Here is a 15433-nt window from a genome sequence, read left to right as displayed (position 1 = left end):
AATACCCTCTTTATTCGGCATCTCCATCCAGGCTGTCATACGCCTACATGCCTCCTTATTCTCCCTCAGCGGAAACGAACGATATGATCGTTTCGTTAAGCTCGTTAAGCTTTCTGTTATAACATAAAACAACATGTTTTCACAGACTTTGAACGACAAATATTTTTTGTTACAGAACACCAGGACTAAGTTTTATGATTTTTTTTAATCTCTCCCCTGCAAATTTTCTAAATCGTAAAGTCAGACGTCATCATACCGCGATTTGATGTTTGACGTCATCACACGGCGACGTGCTTTTTGTAAACATTTTTGCAAGCCCCTTGGTGGCAACTTAAGTGAAGAACCTCATGGATAATCTTGTGAAGGTAACTTGTGTTTTAAAGTGGAAAATATGTATTTCATCCAAACGAGATTGGACAACTTTATCTGTTTTTATCCAGTGTCTAGTTATAAAAGCTCACAGGAGGGAAGCTAGTGTTAGTAGCGTTAACGTAACTAATATCTGATTATTTTCCTGGTTTAAATGATCTGTCTTAAGCAAAAAGTAATATTAATATATTACACTTAGCTGTAAGTTTAGTGACGCACGTTAATGCAAAAAGTATGTAACTTATATTGCTTCTACTGCTACATTCCTATTATGAACAAGTCTGTTAATGACTGAAGCAGGACCATGCACATGGCATCGAGCACAAAACACAAGCATAGCGTTATTAGCATGTTATTGGCTTCTAGGGTTTGTGCCTCTTTGCTTGGTTTTGCCTGCGTTTTTCCAGTAGCAATGTTACAGTTCCTCTGTGTCCTCAGGTGCACGGAGGTGGCGGCTATGACTCTGACTTCAGTGATGATGATGAACAACGACAGACCTCTGAAACGGATCGTAAAAGGTAATTACTACAGAATTACAAAGGCTGATTAATAATCAGTTTATTCAAATTTCTCTCACTTAAACCCACTGTTTTGTTTGTGCATATTTTTGTAATTGACGTTGTAAATGTCATAAAGAAACAATTATAATTTTAATACATGCTGGGAAGTCTATTAAGGTTGTCTTATTAACATAATTAAATAAGTTGAGTTAACTCCCAGAAATCAATTTATTAAACATATTATAACTTGAGACTTCAAGTCAGAACAAATCTTGGTTAAATGTTCTGACAAAAAACAAACAAAAAAACAACTACAAAGTTAAGACCAGTTAACTTGAAAATATAAAACATTAATTAAAAATTAACCCATTCTACTAAATTCCTGCATGAAAGTTTACAGTGCAGTAGCTTACATTTACACTGATGTGGTTAGAGCTTCATCCACTAACACAAGCACTTAATGATTATTTGTGCATTTTTTGACAGAAAACACGAGGAGGACATCCTACAGAAGCCATTCAAAAAGGGTCGGCACTCTCAGGTGGCTCACCGGAGTTTACACTCTAATGAACTGGACAGGTATTGTACATGCAATCACGTTTAAATATGTGAGTAATTTTGCTTGCTCACATATTTACTTGTCAGATATATTGTGTGTTTTAATTGCTCTACCTCAAATTAGCTTTTTTTTTATCTCTTCGCTGACATGTATTGTGTGTCATCACATTGTGATTGAGGTTGGATCTGATAATATGTAAAAAAATTCCCTGTGTTAAAATAAATTTGTTCAATCAAATGGAAATATACGTGCAATATGTGTGCACATGATGTACGATTAAAATAAAGGGAAAAAAAAACAATTTTCATTTCCATGTTTGAAAACCCATTATGCTACCTATTTAAATTACTATGGTCCTTACATTACCAACCAGAGAAAATGCATTTTTATTGATTTATTCTTCAAATAAAACCAGATTGGATCATAACTTCATTGTGTTTTAACACTTTCCCTCCTTTTTTATGTCTCTCAAATTTACACCAGTAAATGGATAAGAATGTTATGTTTGTAACATTGAGTTAGAATGTTTTGTGTTTTGATTAAAAAAACATGTCTTTAGTGATTAAAAAGAAAAATCACCTACTCTGATTATGTTTCTTGTGTTTCAGAGAGGAAGCCAGGAACAGGAGAGCCCACCTCATATCAATGAATGCCGTATCCTTTAAATGTTTTCTCTCTCTGTGTTTTTTTAATGGTTTCAGCTGGAAATATAAACAATTTTCTAAAACTATATAAAACTACATATATTTAAAATTATACACCAATACAATACACTAATTTCATGTTGGTCTTTTGTGTTGCCTTTATATACAGGTATAAAAATGTTGAAAATGAAAGCTGTTTTGCAGTTCCGAGTGTAAAAAATATTATAAAATTCAAATAGAGATGGACCTTAAGCACATGACTCCAGTTTGAGCGACATAAGAAATTTGTTGGCGATTACATACTTTATTATGGAGGACAGATGGCTCATTTCAAACGATCTGCGTAAGTGCTGTGTCTCACACTCTTTATAATCAGTCATCCAGTCTTACTCGTGACTAAACAATATTAGGGTCATGGTTATGCACTGTTTTTATACAAATACACTGAATTGTCAATTACTATTTATATTAATATCATTCCCTTCATCCATGTGTTTTTGTTTAAGAATGTTATCTTTTAACCTTTTGTTTCCTGACAGAACACAAGACAAAAATGATTTGGATGTGCTTCGCGAGAATCATCGGTTCCTCTGGAGGAATGAGGACGAGGAAGATATGACATGGTGATTATCCAAAGCCAACTATTTATACAATTTGCTTTAATTTTCAGAACACTTACTTTATTGTTCTGTTCCCCTTTGAAAAAACAAAATATTTACGTATGTCAGAAATGTAAAAAATTACAAGTAGCTTTTCTTTTGTGACACAAATGTGTTGTGTTGTCTTCTATTTTACTTCTGAACTTATTCTCTTCCAGGGAAAAGGAAGTTGCAAAGAAGTACTATGACAAACTGTTTAAAGAATACTGCATAGCTGACCTAAGCAGATACAAAGAAAACAAGGTAGGACAAATGGATGAATTGATTTATTGATTTATGATATTTTAGTTCGAACTGAAACGTAGAACCAGGAACTATTTAGTTAATGCCAAAGTGAAATAACCTGATAGTTAGCATTTTAAACACTCTATCACCTAAATGAAATGTGCTAATAAGAAGCCATTTTAAGCCAAGCATGTAGGATATTATCATTTCGGCTTTCTGCTCTGTGTTGTGTGTTTAAGACAGTAACACACTAAAAGCACTATGGCAGAATCTATACCCTCCTTTGTACAGATTACTGTTATGTATTTATTCGGTAGGCGTCTGTAAAAAAAAAAATATATATATACACACAAATATATAAGTTAGAAAATATGAAATGATCTCATGAGATGTAGTAGAAAACATTCAGTACAGTTTTATTAATCTTTCTCTCTTGCAGCAGCAAGGAAAAGTCTAAGTGAAAGTGAAACATAATTTATCATAAGTTGAATGCACAGAAACAAATGACTACATTTCAACCAGGCATCACTGTTATTGTCAGTATTCAATTTTTGCACTAGACTCCAGAATTACACTACTTGTCCCAGTGGTGGGGTTTTGAACAAAGGTTAAAATTTCATAACTCAGACAATAATCTACACTACCACTAGTCAGTTTTACAGAAAAAGTTGGAATTGGAAAAAAGAATTATGTGTTTTGGCACTGTTCTCTGTCTCTAGTGAACCCAGAGCTATTCTGGTCTGAATCCAAGACTTTAAAACTGACAGTAGTATGTTAAACTCAAGGGCAGTGTGCTTATAGCTTCATAGCAACACTGTTTGGTCTGTCTGATGATACTACTCAAATATATCTAGACTCATGGTATTGCAGACTACCTGCAATATATGAAACAATATGTAATTTTATGTATAATTAGTACAGCTATAATTAACATTTAAACATTTAAATTCTGACAAATGAGCATCCAGCGATTCTTTATTTAAACAAATAACCAGACTACATACAGTATATACATTCCAAAATTACATTAACAGTAAAGTGTGAATTAACATTTACTTGAAGATATGGGTTACCACTGATCAAAAGGGCCTTTAGTTCTTTCACTGAACCAAATAAAACACTATCTATTACACAAAGCCAGAACAAATATTGAGCTATGGTACTTTAATTAAGCTGGAGAAATTATATATTTTTTTTGTCTGGCTGTCGTTGTAAATGATCTACACAGATCTTTTTTAATTTGCTCCCAACAGTTTGGATTTCGTTGGCGAACTGAAAATGAAGTTGTCTCTGGCAAAGGTAGAGTATGGCCCACCATTATTCTAATTTTAAGTTTATGCATTTCTGTACGCTTTAACATCTTGCATACATTGTCTATTCTATCTTCATAGTATAGTGATCATAATTAGAAAAACACTAAAAACATCTTAGGATTGATCTTTATTTTCTGAAGGTATGTTTTTATTTAGACAAATGGTGTGTCCAATACGCATACTACATCTAGGCAGGTTGTGATTATGTACTGATCGTGTAATGATTATGAGCTTGTGCTGGAAAACTGACAAAATGAAGTATATGCAAACCAGACCGAATGCAATGCAGAGAGGAAACGAAAGAGCTGCTCACAGCTCAAAAAATTTTAATGTGTTGTGGATGGGGGTGAAACCGCTCCAGAACAATACATGAAAGCAAACATAAGTTATCAACAGTTTTATGGATTCGGGTAAGGTCTTCGATTGCTCTTTTTGACAGTACACCACCTTTTCCACTAGGTGGTGACAGAGCTAAAGAATACACAGCAGTGGTTAACACCCATTGATCAACCACAAGATTAAAACAACCTGGATGTTTTAATGTTGTAGTGGACTGGGTTTCAATGGGCTGTGACAACTGTGTGTTCTGACACCTGTCCATCTTGGCCAGTATTCACTTTTTCCTTTGCTGACCCCTGTCCACCGCAAAATCAAAACTACCAGAATGGTCTAATATTGTGGCTGGTCTGTGTACTGTATATTGGATACCCCCTCCTCATGAAAAATGTTTCCATGAATGTGTGTGTTCCATGAATCTTTGCACATTAGCTACCTCAAAAGTTTGGGAGCAGTTTGATGATTACTGTATATTAAACATTTAAGATTAGCACAGTTCCTCCTCTGTTTCTACTGCTACTTAGTGGGACTCTAATATATTTTTAGAGCAAAGACAATATTGGCAATTCAGAGGGTAAATCTGCCCTGACAGTTCCTTAACATACTGTACTCAGCCACAAACACATTTTAGATTTGAAGAATGTGCTTATATTTACATAAATACAACATCACGACATAACGAGTGTGACTGACTAAGACGATATATTGTTCTAGATTAGGTCCAACTAATCCTTGTGCCTGACACATTGCCTCCTGTGGCAATACTGTACAGGAAGTGCTATTAGGTCAGGTCAAAGGATCTTGACTTCTACTGTCACGTCTGTGATTTGTGAACATTGATGATTCCCAGAGAAATACTGCTTAAGCACTATTTAAAGCATGGGACACTAAACACTCAGTTAGATCAGTGCTAACCTTATTCTGCAATGTCCTAATTTAGATGTAGAGAAAACACCTGTTCAAATTGAAAGTTAAATTAGTTTGTGTTGCAGGTTAAAGGTGGAAGAGGTGTTTATCGCAGACTGCAGATTAAGTTTGATTTCATTTAAAAGGTAATAGGAGTATAATGCAAACACCAGCATTTGAAAACTAAATCTCCAAACTGTAGATGAGTCACCACTGTGAAAGTTTTATTTATTGTTCAGATAGTTTCTCCTGTATATATGACAGTACAGTTAGGTGTAGTGCTTGTTAGATGGCCAGACACAACCGCTACTTACAGATAAATTAGACAAAGCTGCATTATTGCTGATCCTGTGTCTCTGCATGAGGAGCACTGCACTTCTCCACCACGACGGACACTTTGTCTGGTAATTGTTCACATATGATCTCCTCCTGTCTGTGCCGTAAGGGTCATGTTGGTATTAGGTAATGCTGACAACTCTTCACCCAATCAGTTGGATTACAAAGAGCAGTGAACATTTCTTTTCATTGCCACAGTGTGATATGAGATATGAGGAGAGGTGTCTCTTCTCTATTTTTTTTTTAGAGTTTGTAATATTTTTCCTTTAAAATTTTAAAGAGGAAGGAAAAGGTAAGGATTAGGTTTCTTTTTATCCAAGTGCTTTAAAAAATTAAAGTCATTATTATTAAGTGACTGTCTCTGGGCAAGACACTGAACCCCCAACATCCCCATTCCCATCCCAAGCTGGGCAGTGCCGGTCCAAGCCTGGTGGAAATGGGGGAAGGTTGCGTCAGGAAGGGCACGTATCATCTGTATATGTCTTTGTTCAAAAGAGGATTAGGATTAGGGCCACTATAAAAATTGAGTTCTGACTTTAAAGAAATCTTGTTTGAGTTTGAGTTTTGTGCAGTGTGAGCAGCGAACATCAGATGAAACTATAGAGTATTTTTTCCAAATAGGAGCTTTGCTTGCTTTTTATGTGTTAGGCATGTATTGGAAATATCTCACTGAATATGAATATTGAATATTCAATATATTGAGAGTCTTTTTTTGTCAGAGCATACTGTATGTGCATGCATAAAGTTAGAGTTTTCTGTGAGGTCTTGGTCTTGGCCCTTCTGTAACAGTACATAGAGTGTCAAAGGTCTTGCCTTAGCCTATGTAACGTTCCTGTCCTGTCCTGTAAAAATCATTTTGACACATTTGCCACCACATGCTCACATACAGTGCAGCAATCTGTTTTGACCCACTTCTGCTGCCTCTGTGTAATAGTGTTAGCTGAGGTGTGAGACCACTTTAAGACAACAGTAGAAAACTGTAGTTCTCATACTCTCATTATTATTATTATTTTAGTTGGATACAACTTGTTTCAGATTGCTCTTCCCTGTGCTCTGTCCTAAAGACCTCTCTAATTCTACCCTGTCTGCTCTATCCTTTGATTTATTTGTCAGCTTTATATATTGCATTTAGTCCACTAACACAATGACTGAGAATATTGTCACATCCTATTACCTTTTGGTAGTTTACCTTACTTTTCTATTTTTAAGTAAAATGAAAGTGACGGGCCAATTTAAAGGTGTGATCGTTTCAGTTGCTTTAAATGATTGCTTTAGCCTGGCCTGTGTTCCAACATAGGCAGGGTTTGTGCTTGTAAGGGGATCCTGCTGGGCTCAGTTTTTCCCAACAAAATGCATCATTTTCGGAAAAGTAACTGAGTGCATTTTAGGGAGGAATTGCTCAGTAGTCCACAGCCCACAAACCTTTGAGACTTGCCTAGTTTAATGATGTAGACTGCTAGTGTCTCTGTTCTTGTTCTATGTGTTGATTTGTATGAACTTTTCATACAAGGGGAAAGAGGCAAAGACAGATGTCCCGCAAGTCTTTGGGTACATATTATTATAAAACGTAATCTCAGTGTACTTTAATGTAAATAAATGTTGCAAAATAGAATGAGCGTTAAACTTGAGGTCAGTAGTCTGGTCTGCTTGTCGATATGAAAGTCAGACATAAAAAGGCTAAATCTGATCCAGAGTCAAAGGTGGGACTGTGTTTTCAGAGGAGCAGCCCTTTGGTTGCCAGTTCCAATTCCAATATTAAAAGAATCTGTCTTGGAGCAGTGAGCGTTGATCATACAGTGTTTCCCAGAGGCTGAGAACTTTTTGAAGGTGGTCGACACCAAATAGCGGTGGGGTTAGGGGAGGTGAATATCAAGAGTTTGCTGAAAAGCAGCACTGAATCACAAGATCAATAACTATTGCACATAAATGGAGTATTCAGAGACACTCAGTCAGCTTGTTTAGGCAGAGCTCTAAGGCTCTGCACAATTCTCACTAGCCAGTAATGGTTTGATGAGTATACGGGGAAGCTGTGTTTGCAATGACAGCTTCTGACATTGAAGGAACAGTTTGACGGTTTAAAACAATTTTTGATTCTCACCGAAAGTTAGATGAGAAGTTAGATTTCTCTACATCTACTACAAATGGTAAGCAGGTAATAATATGCCTTCTAGCACCTGCACATCCCATTAATTAACACATTCTGTTAGTTTGAATCATACAAAAAACAGGTGTAAAAATGACTATTTGTGTTTCTATGGGCTCTATGTGCTAGACTTTTTCTTAGCCTTTCAGCGACTTCACTTTCTGGTTGCCCGGCAACAAGACCATAAAATAATCCTACACATACTGTAAGCCGGTAGGGGGATTTTGCTTTCTTGGTAAAAAAGCCAGGCTAACCATTTACCTCAATCAGTCTTTGTCCTAAGCTAGGCTAACTAGCTTCTGGCTCTAGCATGATACTTACACCGACATAAAAGAGACACTGATTTTTCCGTTCTACCTGTATAAGAAAGCAAATGAACGTTTCATACTAAAAGGCCTGAACTATCCCTTTAAACAGTCATACAACTAAACAACTGACTAAACTAAACAAAGGAACAAAAGAGGCACAGTTTGACAAAATGTGTCCTTTGCAAACCTGATCCACGAGTGACCAAAAAGTGATAGTGTTGGCCCACTTCACTGCCCTGTGACTTCATCCAGTAAATGTTAATCATGCAGCCATCTGTCCTGTGTTGTATCCATCCTGATCTCAGACCACTGGCTGTTGGTATTAGTAACCATTGACGTAGGAGGACAGGAATTTCCTCTCTAAACCGGTTTACTCAGCCAACCTGTTGCCAGCTCTTTTAATGGAGCACGTGTTGCTCACCTGATGTGTGCTTGTCAACAAAACATTGTGGAGATCTTTTTTTTTTTCCCCTTGAAACTTTCAACAGAGATCTGTAGAGAAGCTGTTGTGTGAAGCTAATTTTGGAAGCCATGAATGCACATTTTGGCCATCTTTGAAAAATGTGTTCTCTGAGCACAGCGTTGGTGATTAAAATTGTTCTTACTAGCTTTCATGTGGGAAATTGTGGGACCTGAGGGCTGAAAATGATCAGAAATAATTGAAGAATTGTTTCCTGACCTTGATTTCTGTCAAAGATGTTGCCTAGAAACAGATTTTCGTTGACTCCTCTCTGCCAGGGAGGGCTTGTGAGTAGCTGGAGGGTCAGACACATTCACACTCTTCATGTTGTAACCTTCAAATATATAACGTTCTTTTATATTTGACACTGATCTGCTTCTCTGCAGCAGTGAGGGAATTCAGTACCTTCTTCAAGGGTGCTTAGTTTTGTCTAGGCAAAGCACAGAGTTTTACCTCTTTTCTTTAGAAATAAAAGAGTGTGTGGGTGTGTGTGCACATATAGTGGATGTATTTGATAGTTTGTTTGTATCCGTGGTGGAGCGAGTAATATGTCATGGGAGAATTTCATTTGCATTTGCAATTGACGTCACTGATATTGCTGAAGACAAGCCAGGGTTCTCTCAGGTCTCCGGGCATTGGTCACTGCTTATGTCATTGTGTTGGCACAGAGTTGAGAAGTTAAGCCCGTATTGTGTCAGGAAAGTAAGAAAGGACCTGTCATCAGAGAGCTTTAAGTGTAAAGACTTTTTTAAATTTAGGTAATTTAGGTAACTAAACATATTGGCCTACACGTACATATATATACAGCTGCTTCCTAAAAATTGCTGTGTTTTGAGTTATCAGTTTAATCTATCAAATTGTTATTACATCATTAGCGTTAGTATGTAATTGGTATTTGGTTTTGATTTTGGTATGGGAATATCTCAAAAGCTAGTGTGTGGATTGCAATGAAATGTTGTACAGACATTCATGGTTCCTGTGTATTATAATAACTTTGCCAATCATCTTGTTTTTACCTAGTGCAATCATCAAGTTACATTTTATTTGATCCGGTTCTTTTTTTTTTTGTAAACTTGCTTAAATATGACATTACATTACACACAATGATGTCAATAGCATTTAGCATCATCTGAGAGCTGCAAACATGGCTGTAGACAGTTACATTCTCTTATTGCAAAAAGGATTTGTAATTTAAAAATGTTAATCCTAAATTGTTCTAATGCACATGTTTTTTCTGTAGTTAATTAAAAAAGGTGTTAGCATTCAGCTGGAAAATGATCTGGATTTTAGAGTTCCATTGAGCTATTGACTGTATAGACTTAATGTCTTTATGTTTTATTTCTTATTCTTATAATATGGTATCAGACCCTCCCATAGAAACCCAGTCAGCCTCAGCACAACGAAGCAATAGAGCCAGAAGTGTCTTCCTTTTAGTTGACGTCATAGGATCTTAATCTAATACAGCATGTGAGGAGAAAGGCCCTTATGGCCCAAGTGGACTGAAGCCATGATGGCCAGAGTCATCTCATCTGAATGTTTACAATCTTGATCCAACGCAGGTGAGGGCAGGCATTACTTTCCACTCACAGAGTAGGGAGCATTTCTCATCCTCATGCCAAAAATGGACTGCTCTGACGCACTTGCTCCCTCTACTACAATCTGGAGGAACCCCGGAGACAAGATCAGTGCCACCGTAAGCTCCTCTGGGGATAATAGGCAGGCTGTGCAGTGGCTGGAGGGAGACCTTAGGGGATGAGGCAAGGTGAAAAAAAGGCAGATGAGAGGGACCAGTGGCATAAGTGTGGAGATGGGAAGAAAGTAGACCAGTGGGGTTTGTAGGTTGAATCTCAAGCATTTGGAAATTTGAATTAATTTCCTAGTCCTGAAATAAAACTTTTCTTCATTGTGGTACAAAGTGATCAGTTCATTCAGTCTTAGGACTCTCTGGTTATTACTAACTGATAACCACAGGGTCAGTGGTTCGATCCCCAGTCCCGGCTATATGTCGAAGTGTCTTTGGGCAAGACACTTAACCCCTAATAGCCCTTTCCCATCCCTAGCTGTGCATTGCCAGTCCAAGCCGGGTAGAAATAGGGGAGTGTTGCGTCAGGAAGGGCATCCGGCGTAAAAACTGTGCCAAATCAACATGCAGACAATGATCCGCTGTGGTGACCCCTGAACTCACAGGATAAGCCGAAAGGACAAAAAAAACAAAACATGAATGTAAACATCACTGAAGCTCTTTGGTCTTTCAGGTCAGTTCCAGTGTGGAAACAAACGTTGTGAGAAGCAGGAAGGCCTGAAAAGCTGGGAGGTGAATTTTGCATACGTGGAACATGGCGAGAAGCGGAACGCTTTGGTCAAACTCAGTAAGCTAAAGACAAATTATATTTCCATCTCTGTGCTCGTTCTTAGCAAAAGTTTACTGTGTATATAACTCTGCCCATGTGTAACAGGCTGTGGCCTGGTGGGTTTCCCCTGTCTAAGACCCAGCTCATAATAATCCTTTTTCAGGTATCAAACTCTAGAAAATCCTGTTAGAATAATTACCGTAATTGGAGGACCCACCAGTCATAGTGTACTCAGCCAAGCAGGAAATGACAGGCTCTTCTTTAACAAGCTGGAGCAACAGGTCACATACACAAATGTTGTTTCTCCTCATTAATGAAAATGTTTCCCAACTTGTGTTAATTTTGAACCCTGTGTTATGACAGTCCTAAATGCTTGGATCATATCCTGCTTTTGCAGGCTTGGCAAAGTTTATATGAGGAAAGAAATACAGTCAACATATTTGTTAGGCCCCGAGGACATGCACATTCTGTTTGAATGAGAAAAATTATTGTGAACTTTACTGTGTGTGTTTTTAGGAAAACTTCCAAAGGGTGCATTTTACAAAGTCGTTAATTATAAATAAATTTGAATTTCATATTTTATCCCCTAAATGTACATTTATTGCTTGAAATACAGTGACTTGCTCTATCTGCCACCTCACCTTAGGCTTCCAATCCACATTCGCTAATGTTAAAATTAAGCTGTTATAAGCAGTGCAAGGATTAATGCTTTAATAATAATAACACCCATAATAATAATGATAGTAATTACGATTAAATAATTTCTAAAGCTGCAGGCGAGCTAGTAATGATGATGTCGTGCTGTTTCCGTTGTAGGAATGTGCCCCGAATGCTCTTTCAAACTCAACTTCCATCACAAGTAAGCCAAGTTACCTTTTACACTTGAGGCATTTCTACATTAAAAATGTAGATCTCTTGCCCACGATGAGTGATTTTAAAGGTTGTAGAGAGTGTGTACTTGTTTGCTACAAGTAGGGCAGGTCACTATAGACAGTCAGCACGCATTTGTTTTGAGCCAACAGTTTTTTGAAATTCACAGCACATTTCATGTCTCCTGTCTGACTTCTTCATGAGTCGGTAGATTGTGACTTTTTCAACTTTTTGGAAACTTGGACAAGTATATGTGCTAATGTTCACTTGAGTATGTTATGGGTGGAAATATGAATTGAGATCATACTAATCTGCAAATGTCTACCACAACAACATCAAGTTTTACATGTGTGACACCATGTTTTTCTAACTGTTGTGATATTTTTTAATTTCTGGAGCTTTAGTTTTGTCTTTGTCGTTCTTGACATTAAGGGTTTTATGTCATGTTTTAAGCAGTGGCATAGCTGACTCCTTTATATTGTCAATACAGTTTGCAAAATGCATGATTTTGTTTGTAGGAGAAAAGAGGTGAAAGCAAAGACAAAGACTAAAAGGTTATCAGAAGAGAACCAGGAGCCACCACAGAAGAAGAAGAAAAAGAGGAAGAGATCATCTTCGCACTCAAAAAAACACAAAGACAAAAATAGGCGTCACAAAGGTTAGACTCCTCTTAAACTGTCCCATTAATTAGAACACTAATCTTATCAGGTGGGACTGGCCTGTGAGACCAGACTTGTTTATGTTTTGGTATTTCAAGATGATTCCCTATCTATTTTTAATTTGCTGACATTTGCTTGACAGTGTTATTTTTTATTATTGTATTTTTTAACTCTCTTTTGATTAAAACACATTTTATAACTCTTTTTTTTCTGTACAGAGTACTCTGACTCTTCAAGCAGTTCAGAGGACAAAGGTGACAAAGGAATTTCTACACACACATAGACACACACACAGACACACACACACACACAGACTTAAGTACCTCCTACATTAAAAAGAAACCCATGCACAGTGGATAGTTAATCTACTCCCCTCAGCTTCCAGGCTTTGACACTCCTCCTAACTTCTGAGGTGAAAACATCACTGCTTTTAGAAAACATTTACAATGTCTCTATATTTAAATAGTAACAGGCTTCTTTTTACCCACCTGACTTTCTCAACTTCTTTGCTTTTTTACTTGAATTTGTTTCTCCTACAGTATGAGCAGCTTGAAATTAAGTACTATATGATTTTGCCCCTGCTTTGTTTGTTCCAGGGTGTGGATGGATGGATGGCTGGGTGGGTCGTTGGGTGGGTGGATGGAGCAAACAAACAAAACAAATGGTCTCTATCCAAAGGGTATATCATTGAGTTCACCATGCAATGCAGTCCATGCGCAGTCTCACACCTACTTTCTTTCTCTCTCACACTCACACTCGCTTGAAGCGGTTGCTGAACTGAATCCTAGAATATGATGTGATTTGTTAGTGCATTCCGAGTGGGTAGGTGCTTTAAGGTTGTGAAAATTAAAGGTACATTGAAACTGGTGAAGCTAACCCATAGTTTTTGTTTTGCACAATGTAGTTTAAAACTGCATATCATCACTGCGGCCTGTTTTTATGTCCCATTTGGTAACCTGAATACATTTGTTCATCAAACTGTTTATCTTAAGAATCTATAGCCTGTCATGTCACTGATTGGTAAACACACATCTGACCAAGCTGATTCATCTGGTGTTCATTGGCTGTTTTCAGATTTAAACTTTAGTTAGGGTCAGGGGTAATCCTCCAAAACTGAGCTGGCGAAGTGAATTCCTGCTATCTGTACTGCTCTTACAGCCTTTATGAAGGTTCCTGGTTGACCTGGTTATTCCTATCTGGAAGTGTGACTGACTTCTCTCTAAATCTCTCCTTCCAGAAACTGAAGATGAGGATGAGCCAGAGGAGCAATCAGAAGCTGAACACTGGCGAGGACCTGCCCCTGCAGTGGAGGAGAAGTCAAGGTGAGGCTTTTGGCTAATGTTCATATCAAATAACACCCAGTAAGATGGCCTAAAGCCATCACCGGCTGTCTGTACCACCTAACCTACATTAGCTACATAACCTTATATAGAACAAAGCTTTTCTGAACAGCCAGGGAGATCATTAAACCTTTTCTCTCGTCTTGTCATGCTCCTCTTGATATTTAATAATTTTGCTTTCTGAAATTACTGACTGACAATGAAAGGCGGTGTTTATTGAAGCATATGCATTATAGTGTATCAGAAAATCATCGGACCTCAAGACAAACAATACTGATCTGATACAAAAAGCATAGCAACAGCACTACTAGAGTTAGTCAGAGGCCACCCAAAGAAAACATTTAACGCTGTTTGAGTGCTGCACATGCTAGAAAGTAACATTTCTGTGATTTTGTTTGTGTGTATAGGGAGGAGGAGTTTGATGAGTACTTTGAAGACCTGTTCCTCTGACTCTGCTGCTATCAGCGGCAACCCTGCTGGGACCACGCTTCCTTCTGTGCGTCGTGTCTGAGTCTTGTGTTCATGTATTTGCGAGTATTTGACTGTATTTACTGCTACAGAAATAAACATGGTGTTTACCCTGTACCTGTCAGTGTCATAGATTTTCATGTCTGTCACCAGCTGCTTTTCACTCTCACCATTGTCACGGGGAAAGATAATTGAAAACGGCTTTAGTTGTGTTTGCAGCGTGGCTCTCAAATTACAATGTGGAAGAGGAGGGATTAGGGGTAAAATAGATGTTTTACTATTAGTATTACCAATAATACTACTACTAAGAATAGTATTACTATTATTATGTGTTTTATAAAATTTTGTTTATGATATAATGGGTAGAGCATCAGGATGGGAAACAGAAGGTCAGGGGATCAAATCCCACCCCTCCACATGTGGCCCTGCCCAGCCAACAAGGACCACCTTGGTGCCATGCACATCCAGTAATAACTTTACAAACTGTCAGTGTTGACCTGGTAAGGGTCTCCACCTGCCATAAAGCTACACTGCTAGTCAAAATAATCTTGAAAAACTAATCATTAAAAATACAAAAGATAAGTGCTCTGGTCTTCGAAGACAACACATAAAAAACAAGGATTTATGTGAGGTGGCCTTTTATTTTCTTTTTTTTAATCAAAATTGTTGCTTGGACTTTGAAGAGAAGCAAACTGTGAGGCTGTTGGGAGATTACAGATGTTGGCATAATCAAGCATATTTACATTTTTACTGCGCTTTCTGTCTTGTTTTAACTTTCTTCACTGCTTTGAAAATTGCTTTGCTATTGATGTCAATGTAAGGTAACAGGTGGGTAAGTGTAGTAAACGGCACATTCAGCAAAGGCGGCTTGTTTTTGAGTAGTGCGACATGACTCAGCCGCTGGCTATACTTGTACACCTGGATGTATTTACAGTTAATCAATTGTGCTTTTCACATCTGTTTTCCTGGTTAGAAATTCCTGCCTGC

The 15433-nt window shown here is 37.6% G+C and overlaps 1 protein-coding gene across 1 annotated transcript; it reads left to right on the top strand.

Moving 5' to 3' along the window:
- The first annotated feature begins 240 nt into the window (after positions 1-240).
- On the top strand, positions 241-14563 carry fra10ac1 (FRA10A associated CGG repeat 1). The gene is made up of 14 exons (XM_067487189.1): positions 241-365; positions 808-887; positions 1356-1448; positions 2037-2082; positions 2339-2415; positions 2612-2695; positions 2890-2974; positions 4210-4255; positions 11014-11127; positions 11926-11968; positions 12498-12637; positions 12857-12892; positions 13876-13960; positions 14386-14563. Exons 1-14 carry the CDS (start codon positions 348-350, stop codon positions 14426-14428), a joined length of 990 nt encoding a protein of 329 aa, XP_067343290.1. The 5' UTR covers positions 241-347; the 3' UTR covers positions 14429-14563.
- The last annotated feature ends 870 nt before the right edge of the window (positions 14564-15433 follow it).

Source organism: Channa argus, chromosome 20 (assembly GCF_033026475.1).
Source record: "Channa argus isolate prfri chromosome 20, Channa argus male v1.0, whole genome shotgun sequence".
Classification (NCBI taxonomy): domain Eukaryota; kingdom Metazoa; phylum Chordata; class Actinopteri; order Anabantiformes; family Channidae; genus Channa; species Channa argus.
Note: the sequence above shows the minus strand (reverse complement) of the source record. Positions and strands in the feature narration are given on the sequence as shown.

Bases quoted from the DNA above. Each gene is read 5' to 3' on its own strand.
- fra10ac1 (XM_067487189.1), top strand. The intron at 11,128-11,925 runs GTAAGCTAAAGA...TTTCCGTTGTAG, and splicing joins GAACGCTTTGGTCAAACTCA to GAATGTGCCCCGAATGCTCT. The intron at 12,893-13,875 runs GTGACAAAGGAA...CTCTCCTTCCAG, and splicing joins AAGCAGTTCAGAGGACAAAG to AAACTGAAGATGAGGATGAG.